We start from the raw sequence: 12,389 nt of genomic DNA, 5'->3' as shown, positions 1-12,389 counted from the left end.
AATACACTAACTCATTTCTCACTTAAGAACTTCAGTTTATGGCATAAACCGTCCAGAGGAACTCTTTCAATTTAGGGCAATTTCACATTTCGTAATGAAAACCATATATATTTTTTGTTTTGCCGTCGTTTTCCATTACATTAATCAAACAATAGAAAAAGACACTTATATTTTAGAATGGATTTGCGAAACCTGGATTGTGCAATAGTTGTGGTATTTTTTTTTTAGGTCTCGGCTAGACAGCGTGACAGGGTATTCGCTGTCTCGAAGAGACATGTTGTGTTCAATCTGTGGGCCTCTGCCCGCCCACAGGCTTTCCATTTGTTGTCTCCATCGTCTTTCTGATATTATTTGATCCTGGCATGCATGGTCATGCCTCTTCTTGTGACTAGCCCTCCCCGAGCATTAACCAAGTACTTGTAAACATCCACTGCTCCCGTTTTTATGACCTTTTTAGGGCCTACTTTTTTCTTCATTTTTTAATGCTCAACACAGTGCTCGTGCTTTTACCATCTCCATCTCCCCCCACTCGCCCTCATGCCCCATCAACAGATCACCCCCTCTCCCGTCACTGTTTTTCCTATCTTTGCTGCCTTTTGTTTCCTTTGCTTTAACAGCTAATTGTAATTTACGTATTATCCATATTAAATATATACAGCTGACCAAGCATCTGCACAGATCTGGTTTGAGAGAGTTGGCCGCTGTAGGCGATGCTCACACACCTGGCGTGGTATTGTGAAAGAGTTTTGGGCACGATCCTGGAAGCGGTGGGTGGCGCCTGCTATTGTGTCAGTTGAGACTTATTGAACACTTAAAACCACAGGACTGGCAGGTGCACTTTTGCTAGCAAAGAGGAAAGTGGTCTAAACTGCGAGGGCAGAGGTGTCCCCAAATTGCAGCACTCGTTAGTGGATATCACATGGTGTAGGGATCAGTGAACCAGGACCGTCCAGACCGAAGGACATTTGGGCCCCCTTTAGTGCATATTTGCTGGCAAATCAATGCGAAAATTCACCTGATGGCTTACCCAACGTTTGATCTTCCTGCCAGTTCCTAACCCCTCATGAATATTCTATGCTGTATAAGAAACAATATGTTGTGTAACTGCCCTGAGTACAGTAAGAGCAATGTGATGTACTTTTGTAAGGGTTATGATTGACAAAATCAATAAAAATTAAATAAAGAAGACCTGGCTTTTTCAACAACACACAGCGCCCAGATACCCCTAGTGATGCAATGCTGCGCTACACAAATGCTAATTGATTGATTTGTGTTTGTTTTCATCCTGTTAATATTACTAACAAAAGATAGGAAAGGAGGCCTTTACATTCCTTGAGAGTTTAGCTCTTAAAGGCGCTCCTTTCATAGCAGCAAGTTATTTTCAAGCGGAAACACGTACTTTATCAGTACAACCTTTTTGTCACCAATTTCTTTACAGCACTTTCAGGCAGCCAAAGCTGAAAGCACAGTTTTTAAATAGTTGAAATAAATAACGTTAAGAAAGAGAGACAAGGAGCAGAGAGATGGGGGGACTGGAGGCAGGTATGGCTTGGCCGTTACTCTCAAAAGCCTTAGGTAGTAAGTACTCAAAACATATGAAGGTCTCACCAATGAGAAAGAAAGAAGGAAGTGGAAGAGTTAGAAATAGAGAAATAAACGCTGCATAAAAAATGCGCGCGTCCCCTCCAGCAGACAGCAGCTGTCATCACATTGGAACAAATAACTCGGATTGCTCCATGTGAATTATTAAAACTGGTTCAGAACTGTTCAAGCCAGCAACTGCTCAAAATACCAGCCTGGTCTTAGTTCCCCGATAGTCCACTCTTCTACATGCATGTAGAGAGAAGATTTTATACAAAGTGGGGCACAAGACTTGATTTTTTGTGATCTCGCAAACGAATTTACAACACTTAACCCTTCTAGACCACTTAAAAAGTGTAATTTATAAGTAACAATTCATGAGATTAGCAACAGCCCTTGAGTTATTAAATATACTAAAAGTAAAAATGATGTATTCCCCCTTGGCAATAAAGACAATCCTATTTTAAATTCACAGTGAGTGCGGAGTGACAGTGAGTGCAGAGTGACAGTGAGTGCAGAGTGACAGTGAGTGCAGAGTGACAGTGAGTGCAGAGTGACAGTGAGTGCAGAGTGACAGTGAGTGCAGAGTGCGTGCAGAAACAGTGAGTGCAGAGTGCGTGCAGAGTCAGAGTGAGTGCAGAGTGACAGTGAGTGCAGAGTGAGTGCAGTGACAGTGAGTGCAGAGTGACTGTGAGTGCAGAGTGCGTGCAGAATGACTGTGAGTGCAGAGTGCGTGCAGAATGACAGTGCGTGCAGAGTGACAGTGCGTACAGAGTGCGTGCAGAGTGACAGTGAGTGCAGAGTGCGTGCAGAGTGACAGTGAGTGCGGAGTGACAGTGAGTGCGGAGTGACAGTGAGTGCGGAGTGACAGTGAGTGCAGAGTGACAGTGAGTGCAGAGTGACAGTGAGTGCAGAGTGCGTGCAGAGTGACAGTGAGTGCAGAGTGCGTGCAGAGTGACAGTAAGTGCAGAGTCCGTGCAGAGTGACAGTGAGTGCGGAGTGACAGTGAGTGCGGAGTGACAGTGAGTGCAGAGTGACAGTGAGTGCAGAGTGACAGTGAGTGCAGAGTGCGTGCAGAGTGACAGTGAGTGCAGAGTGAGTGCAGAGTGACAGTGAGTGCAGAGTGACAGTGAGTGCGGAGTGACAGTGAGTGCAGAGTGCGTGCAGAAACAGTGAGTGCAGAGTGCGTGCAGAGTGACAGTGAGCGCAGAGTGACAGTGAGTGCGGAGTGACAGTGAGTGCGGAGTGACAGTGAGTGCGGAGTGACAGTGAGTGCGGAGTGACAGTGAGTGCGGAGTGACAGTGAGTGCGAAGTGACAGTGAGTGCGGAGTGACAGTGAGTGCAGAGTGACAGTGAGTGCAGAGTGACAGTGAGTGCAGAGTGACAGTGAGTGCAGAGTGACAGTGAGTGCAGAGTGACAGTGAGTGCAGAGTGACAGTGAGTGCAGAGTGCGTGCAGAGTGACAGTGAGTGCAGAGTGACAGTGAGTGCAGAGTGACAGTGAGTGCAGAGTGACAGTGAGTGCAGAGTGCGTGCAGAGTGACAGTGAGTGCAGAGTGACAGTGAGTGCAGAGTGACAGTGAGTGCAGAGTGCGTGCAGAGTGACAGTGAGTGCAGAGTGACAGTGAGTGCAGAGTGACAGTGAGTGCAGAGTGACAGTGAGTGCAGAGTGACAGTGAGTGCAGAGTGAGTGCAGAGTGACAGTGAGTGCAGAGTGACAGTGAGTGCAGAGTGCATGCAGAGTGACAGTGAGTGCAGAGTGACAGTGAGTGCAGAGTGACAGTGAGTGCAGAGTGACAGTGAGTGCAGAGTGACAGTGAGTGCAGAGTGACAGTGAGTGCAGAGTGCGTGCAGAGTGACAGTGAGTGCAGAGTGACAGTGAGTGCAGAGTGACAGTGAGTACAGTCACTCAGCACCACCACATTATCAGTCAGAACCACCACAGCACCACTCAGCACCACCACAGCATCACTCAGCATCACTCAGCACCACCACAGCACCACCATAGCACCACTCAGCACCACCACTGCATCACTCAGCATCACCACAGCCCCATTCAGCACCACCACAGCATCACTCAGCACCACCACAGCACAAATATGTTCTCTCAATCTTTCAAGCTTTATTACAAATGTCACAAAAAGATGTTAATATTTCACTTCTGTTCTTGGATTTTGTTACAATAAAATACACTGAACATAATCTTCACAAAAGTTATTTACAAAAGTTTAAGCTATTGCCATTATAAATTACAATCACTTTTATTAAGTATTAAAAAAAATTAAAAGCCATTGTTATTTGTAATATCAATACATCTAAGTCACGTAAATACAAATGTTGCATTACAAATGCTATAGGTGTCACATTTGCGAAAGTTATAACTATTGGCATTGTAAATGACAAAGCTATTAATTTAGCTATTTTCAAAACCAACACATAAATGAACATTTGGTGAATTTCCATTAAAATATTTGACTTTTTTACTAAGATATTATTATACTGTTTTATGCAAACAAAATTTAGATACTGCATAAATAACTTTAATAAAACATATTTTATATGAAGCTTTTTATGTAAAAAAAAACTATAGCATAAAGCAAAAAACAATTGCCATTTACAATGCTAATAGCTCAAACTTAAATAATGCGAGACCTATTGCATTGCAAATGCTTGTTAATAAATCACCTGACATTGCTGATGGAAACATACATAACTTCCTTCCTTCAACAAAGGCAGGTCCGACATTGATTTGTTTGCTGCATGATTTGTGACTCGATAAAATAGCACGTTTACTGTATCATCTTGCAGATCAAGAAAACCACAGAAGCCACGCTGCAGACCATACAAGACATGGTCACCATTGAGGACTATGATGTATCTGAATGTTTCCAGCACAGCCGCTCCACGGAGTCTGTGAAATCCACGGTGTCAGAGACATACTTGAGCAAGCCCAGCATCGCCAAGAGAAGAGCCAACCAGCAGGAGACGGAGCAGTTCTATTTCATGGTAAATAGGTTCCTGCATCAACAAAATTATACCTCGTTCCAGGCTACAGGTGTAAACAGATCACAAATTCCACGAGTTTTGAGTGTATACTAAAAAAATGATATGTGCTCTCTGCCGACAGAAATTCCGCGAATATCTGGAAGGAAGTAACCTCATCACAAAGCTGCAAGCCAAACATGATCTTCTCCAGAGGACACTTGGAGAAGGCAAAGGTAATGGAGACAAAAGGTAGACAGTATTTTGGAATCCCACTGAAATTGAGCTTCAAGGAGGTACCATTTTAATATAGGCAGGATCTTTGAATGAATGAATGTATTCCCATGGCTGTGCTGTTTACTCATTGTTCTTATAGCAAAAAGTCCAGTATTCCCACATACTGCTAATGCGGTGTGCATATTAACTAAGGGTGGGCAGAGTTGGCGGAGTGCCACTTCGCAGAATTCCATGGAGTTGGCCAAAAACTCTGTGAGATTCCGCTCCACCCCACCCCCTGCTGCCACACACCCGAGGCCGTGGCAGACTTACCTGGTCACACCTGTGCTTCAGTGCTCTGCCCTGGCTTTCCTGGCTGTCTCCTCTCTCCACTCCTGGCTTGCCCGTCTCCCCAGGCAAAGCAAAGCTCCTACGCCCTAAATCTGTGGAGTCGGACGAGCCTGGAGTGCAGAGGCCTGGAGGCAGCCAGGAGGAGGAGGACAGCCCGGGCAGCTCTCTATGCTCCTCAAGCTAATAGCGTGGCAGAAAGCATGTACACATTGGTGAAAAGTTGTGTTCAATGTGCTTTGTTGGAGAAATGCTCATTGCAGGATGCTTTGAGGGAAACTTGGTGGGCTCATCGGGTAACGCCTAATGAGGTGACATCGGTATCACCATTTGCAGTGTTGAGGGGCAGGAAGCCTCACTGCAAGCTTAGCCCTGCCTGGCTGAAAATGAGTGGGAAGGTGGAGAAAAGATGGTCTAATCATGAAATTAAGCAATGTAGAGAGGAATATCAGATGAGGTACAAGAGACATTTTGATGAAAAGAATTGTTTAAGGGTGAGTTCTTGAAAGAAGGGTGATAAGGTATTAGCCAGGAAGTCTTATATGGCAAAAAAGGTCAAAATGCATGCGTCCATTCTTGATTTGTGGGGTAAGGAGAAATGTAGGGGTTTTGGGCTCTGGTGATATGTGGAGTTTCTCAAGCCTGGTGGGAGTTGAGAAATCCCCTACTTTGAGAAAGAAACATAATGGTTCTTCCTTTGGAAAGTCCATGGGTGATGATTGTACTCAAAAGAGATCTCTATTCAAGCCCAAATGGCATGATGACTATGTGATGTCTACTATTAACATACCAATAAACAAAAAAAGAGAGGTTCATGTCTCTCAAAAGCCACTTGGATGGAGCCACCAGATTCAAGAAACTCGCACCCTATTTGGGTTTGAAGGAAAGCCCTCACACACTGACCTAGTCAGTGTCATGCTTCATCATCGGGCCCCACCGAAGAGACCTAGTGCCTCTTCGGTGTGCTGCGACGCCAGAAGACTGCGGAGCTGGTATTGTGTGACGGGAGTGTTGTGAGGATAGATAAACTTAAACTAAAAGTGTCTAAAGGGTATCTTAAAAAATTTTTTATTAGTGATCCCTAGGACACAGATACAAAGGTACTATGTGTCTGAATTGTAAAAGCCAAGGTAATGGTTGGTTTAATTCAGATATAGTATTAAATTAGTATGTCAACATGTTTCAGCCTTAGTGTTGGTTTGATTTTACCTAGGCATTCGTCAGGACAGTGATAAACCCCGGCGGTATGGGCTCTCTAATCACCCACCCTAACCTGGGGACGTGAAAGTGAAAAAATAAAAGTGTTTAAAGTGCATAAAAATCGGAAGAGCTAATGCTCATTCCCAAAAATCACTCCCAATTTGGAGTGTCTCGGCACCTGTAAAACAAAAAGTACGGACAGACATATAGGACAAACAAACAATTATTTGTAGGGCTATGCCAAAGTACTTTTACGGTTCATGGTGTTCCAAATCAGTGGCAGCAAACGTGTTCCCAGAATAGTGTCAGTGTGTGAGGGCTTTCCTTCAAACCCAAATAGGGTGCGAGTTTCTTGAATCTGGTGGCTCCATCCAAGTGGCTTTTGAGAGACATGAACCTCTCTTTTTTTGTTTATTGATATATAACTGGGGATCAAGAGAGTGTTCCTACACTTCCCTACCTCTCCCATTGTTTTTGAGTACTATTAACATACACCAAAATAGAGTGTATGTTAATAGTAGAAGGCCCTAAACATAAATATTATGACGGATATGCATTAATATTAATAACATTAATGCATTTATTAAGCGCCCAGCTACCCCAACGGGGTGTCCCGGCGCTACAGCAGACAGAAATCGAGGCAAGCTCAATCAATTTTTACGTCGCATGACTTCTCGTGGGTACAGAAGGGACAGGTAAACTGAGTATCCAAATTCCCTGTCATCATCTTCTTGGGAGGGGGCTTTCGTTTTGATTTACGGCGACCCATCTTCACCTAGCTTCACAAAGACCTGCAACCTCTGGGCCTCACGCGTTATTTTCTGCGCCACCAGGTCTCCAAAGACAACAAATCCTCTTTCCGTTACGCACATTTTAGACATTGAACTATTCGTATCGCCCCCTTCATAGATTTGCTGGACATCTGGCCTGTGTTCCGCAGGGTTTCATTTTTTGATGCCTTTTATGTGTGGCTAGTCATCATTGTGAGACCTGTCTGCAGTCCAATGCATGAGCTACATATATTTAATGCCAATAGCCTAGAGTCCTTTCGTAAAGGGAGGCCTGAAGCTTGATGTTACACGTTATACTGAGAGCACCTATAGCTATGAATAAAATGTAAACCTGAACTGCGAATTTTATGTGAAAGCTGCAGATGTTGTTTTTCATGTCGCTAAAATGGTGTCTTCTTTTTCATACTTGAAGAGTAACAGATATATTCTGTTTCTTGACTACACCAACTAACATTGTTTTCCTCTGGTTATTCTTTTCTAGGCCACAGACCAGAATACATGACCACAAGGTAGGAAGTTAAAACCATTTCTGTTGATTCCTTCTGGGAGGTTTTTAGGGTATGAGAAATACATTCCTTAAGTGTGTTAACAATTTACATCAAGGATTAATCCCTCGATTTCCCATTCACAGGGATGCTGTACATGTTTTACATTCACATATAATACTCAATCCCAGACGCAAACCTGTGCGTGTACAGATTCACACAGACTTGCTCACACACACACAGATACACATAGCAACCACTCCTGGACACACTGAGAGCTGTAGAGTTGGTGATGGATGACAGTGCCATTTTAAGGATTTGTGAAGTGCCCTGTTCTGAGCAACTGTGAATTTTTGTTATCATTTTCAGCTAATCCTCACCCTTTAAACCATATAGAATTATACCTTAAGCTTCAGAAGCATGGCACAAAAAACCTACACATCTTCCACTGGCCAAAAGAAAATATGAACAAGCAACTTTGAAGCTATTTCTTTTTGTGCCTGGGTGTACATGTTTTTTGTCTTCCAACAACCATATTTTATGTGGAGCCAGCCTGTTCTTCCGAATGTGAGAATGGCTCGGAAAGGCTGGCTTGAATGATGTTCAGTGGACTGGTGTATGGTAACAAAACAAGGTCTATGGACATAGCGTGTGTAATTATAGTTGTGATTCCTGAATATTCGTAATCACATAGAAAGTACTGATCTGTGGACTTCTTGAACCCATTGAGTGAAATCTGATCATTCTCTCCTTGAGTTTCTTGCCCTGCCTGCATACTCTCTTCTTTCTGCATTTGCACTTCTCTGCATGGACAGGGACTTCAACTCTGCTGAGCCATTGGAATGGGAGGCGAGGGAGGCAGGAGAAGGGCAGAGACTAAAGGTAAAAGTTACACTGAGAGAGATGAGGTAGAACAATGGGTGAGGCAGAGAGAGACAAAAAATAAAGAGAGATGGTATGATAGGCAGAAAAAAAGCTACTAGGAGCTACAAAGAGTAAGAGGTGAGTAAAGAGTGGTTGGGAGATCGGTAGGGTTACAGAGTGAGGCAGAATAAGCTGGATATAAAGAGAAGGAAAGGTAAAGAGAAGAAGATTAGTGGTGTGCACCGAGAGGTAGGGTGAGGTACGTTAGATTGAGTTAGAGGTAGAAAGGTGAGCTAGTAATAAAAGTATACTAAGATGGAAGCTAGAGAAGGTGATGAGTCAGATAGAAGCAAGCTGAGAAAAGGTCAGTAGTGAGTAGGAAAAGCAGAGGGGATTGATGAGTGAAAAGAGAAATGAGGGGTGTGGAGAAAAGAGGTGAAGTATAGAAGCAGGTGAACTACAGAAATAGATGGGCAGAGAGTGAGCGAGGTTGTGGTATAGAGTTGTGAGAGAGTGAATGAGGTATGGAAAAATAGGTGAGGTACAGAAATGTGCAAAGCGTAAGAGGCTGAGTTGAAATAAGAGATGCAGGGAAAAATGAGATAGAAAGTAATTATAGAGAAAAAGAGGTAGTGAAAGAGAAGTAGTGCGAAAGAGGAAGATGCTGAGTGAGATGAGGAAGAGGTAACGGAGGTCAAAAGATAAAGCAAGGAGGTGGAAAGATAAGTCCGCAAACCCATGGTGCGGTACATTGATAGGTTAGGTAGTGAGTAATTGAGAGTGCCTTGGGGTTTGTAGAAATGAGGAAAAGAGACAGCTGAGAGAGAGGTAAATAAAGGTGAAATATAAGGAGATGGAGAGAGAGCTTGACAGGTGAGGTAAAGACAGTGGTGAATTTGAATTAGAGGCTAAGTACATGCAAAATGGATACAGATAAGTGAGATGGACAAGAGCAGTGAGGTACAAATGGAGGTATGAGACAAAGAGCTGAGGTACAGAAAACGGGAGCGATGTAGAAGTAAACACAGAGAGGTAAGAGAGGAGAGGTTGTAAAAGAGCAGTAGAGGGGCGGGATAGAGAATAGAGAGGTTTATAGAGATAGAGAAAAGCTAGACATAGGGGAGGTAGAGAGAGTTGAGATAAAAATAGAGGATACATAGAGATATAGAGGTAAAGAGAAAGGACAGGTTTAAGCAATTAGGGAAAGTGAGGCGAGAGAGAGAGAAAGTAAAAGACATTTAACTACCACCATCTGAGAGTGCAAAGATTAAGGTTGGGCATGTATGCCAAACTGTCACACTAAAAAAATATTGTTTTTATGCACACAGTTACCCCTTTACCAAGGGCCTCTGTGATGTGGAGGGCTGGGCAACTGCCAGCTGTGCTCATCCCGGAAGACAGCTTTGGCTGTTTTTTCTGAGCTTTTGGGTTGATCTTTGAGAAAAATACTCTCATGCCTTTAAATGCATCTTTTTTTGAGGGTATTCAATAGAAATTCTCTGTCTTCGATAGACACTGATTTACCAATTATCCTCCAGTGATGGCTATCTCATTTGATGTGGACATTCATTTTCTTCATTTTGCTTCGGAACTGATTTTTCAAGTTACCTATAGAATTAGGGCAATTCTAGCCTGAAATACATTAAAATGCTTTATGCACGTAAGTGCAACTTATAGGAGGTAGATAAAAAAACTGAGCATGCAGGTTAAATCTTGATGTACAAAGGTAGGTTTGCATATGTTTTTTTCTGTTGAGATGTTACTTATGAGTGTGTTAGTTCCACTTATAACAGACACAGAGAGGGCAGTTCCCCAAACAAAGGAAAAGGTGGACCATAATAGGTAGATCAAGAGATCCGACCAGCTGGATCCCCAAAGGATCCCAGTGATCAAATCAAAGTGCCACCTAAATCAAGAACTACGAGACACATAGGAGGGGTTGAGATACTGACCTTAGATAACTTGACATCTGAGAAGTTCATCTCCAGAAACACCAATGTCCGAAAATCATGTGGAATGTCAGTGTTTCTCCTATAAATGATTCCAATATCTGAATTTCAAATGCGTTTTTCGTAGGCGATCTAATGTTTGCCGTGAATGTTTTGTGTCTGTAATGTACTTAAAATACTCCTCCTGATGTATAATACAGTCAAAAGTTTACTTTGTAATTGTATTAATTTTCTGTAGACCTCCACATGTGTCCTCTAAGCCTCAGAATCACAAGAAGGCCAGACCCCTTTCACAATGTAATGTTAAATTGTTCACAGGGATTTGGAGTTGTGCCTACAGGTATTTAGACCATCTGCACAGCTGGCCCATTGCAATGTTTTTGTTATGATGATTCTTGTCTGGCGGACCCAAAAGAGATCATTCCATTAAAACATCATTGCTTTCTGCTGGCTAACCAATATAACACTTTGTGAAGTCAAAGGGGAAGAAGCTCAAGCATTTGTCAGCAAATTCCATTTTCCAGTTTGGCACAAAATGCTGGCTGTTGGTGTGTAGCTGTGTGTTTGCCTGAAAGCATTGCATTTTGTCTTCAGAAGAGGACATCTTAAGTACCACAAACATTTACCTGAATGTGACCTTTAAAATCATATGAAGACGATGCCTCAACTCAGTCGACATCTGGGGGCTCATTAGGATGTCGGACGAAAAGTCTCCCAACGCAGGTCAGATGCTTTACAACCGACATCCATGGTTTAAAATCTGACCGCCAAATTACAATGTAGGCGGTCAGAGTTTAAACCGGCCGGTCATTTCGGCTGAATTCCGATGGGCTCAAGGAGGCCATCGGCCAGTCAGAAACTGCCACATAATCCCTTATGTACTGCATTTCCGCTGTAGGGGTTATGATGTCTGTGTACGAGAGGCTTTCCATGTCGCGCTTTCCATTAGCAGGGCTCCCATTCTTCAGTGGCCTCCGGTTGGGGTCCTGCCACACGGTGAAAGGATTTACACCAACTCCCATTTCTCTATGGGAGCTTGTGCTGCGGGCGGAAAGGTGCGCTTGCATCATAATACAGTTCATGGAACCGCCAACCTACGATCGGTCAGTTCCCACACCGAAATGGTGTTGGGCGGACTCCTGTGCGCCCGACATCGTAAAATTAGAGACTTAAAGTTTTTTAGGTACTCTTCTCAGGTTATTGGGCTCCAAGAGTCCTGATAAGTCTGTCTTTCTGGCCTTCTTATGATGTAAATGAAGGAACCTCCCCACTTCCTGAAATTAACTGTTAGACCTGGCATCTTTGGCGTCGTTTCCCCTGTCTTTTTGCCTCTACCACTTGTATTTTTGACGCTGTGCTGGATTTCGTTTTTGCTGGTTTAGATGCTTTGGGCACTTTGCCACTGCTGATCAGTGTCAAAGTGCAAGTGCTCACTGAGTAAATTGTTACTGTGATTGTTTATCCATGATTGGCATATTTATATTACCAAGAAGTCCCTAGTAAAGTGCACTGAGTGTGCCAGGGCTGGTGATTCAAATGCTACTAGTGGGCCTGCAGCACTGATTGTGCCACCCACATGAGTAGCCCTAAAATGGTGTCTCAGGCCTGCCACCGCAGTGCCTGTGGGCAGTTGCTGACTGTCATGTTGCCCTGGCCAGTGTCCACACTGCAAGGCCTAACCCTACCCTTTCTGTACACATTGGACACCCCTATAGAAGGCCCTAGGTACCCCCCTGGGCAGGGTGCAGTGTATATGAAAGGTAGAGCATGTACTGGTGTGTGTCACAAGATCTGCTAGTGAATTACATCCATTTTCGTTCTTCACTATTGAGAGGGCTATCTTGCCCATAGGCTATAATGTGGAATTCTGAGTATAATGTTTACCTGCATATCTTCCCATATGAGCAAGATTGAAAATTAAAGTGTGGTATCCCTGAACTCAGAATTTAATAACACATCTTTTAGGAAGGTTG

The 12,389-nt window shown here is 43.5% G+C and overlaps 1 protein-coding gene across 1 annotated transcript in view; it reads left to right on the top strand.

Moving 5' to 3' along the window:
• The window catches only part of SRGAP1 (SLIT-ROBO Rho GTPase activating protein 1), a 538,479-nt gene that overhangs the window by 435,916 nt on the left and 90,174 nt on the right, over positions 1 to 12,389 (top strand). The window contains exons 9-11 of the mRNA XM_086919057.1: positions 4,390 to 4,587; positions 4,709 to 4,799; positions 7,600 to 7,627. Of these exons, the coding sequence (XP_086775183.1) occupies positions 4,390 to 4,587; positions 4,709 to 4,799; positions 7,600 to 7,627 (317 nt within the window). The remainder of the gene's footprint in view (positions 1 to 4,389; positions 4,588 to 4,708; positions 4,800 to 7,599; positions 7,628 to 12,389) is intronic.

The sequence above is a fragment of the Lissotriton vulgaris genome, chromosome 1_1, assembly GCF_964263255.1.
Source record: "Lissotriton vulgaris chromosome 1_1, aLisVul1.2, whole genome shotgun sequence".
NCBI classification, from domain to species: Eukaryota; Metazoa; Chordata; class Amphibia; order Caudata; family Salamandridae; genus Lissotriton; species Lissotriton vulgaris.
Note: the sequence above shows the minus strand (reverse complement) of the source record. Positions and strands in the feature narration are given on the sequence as shown.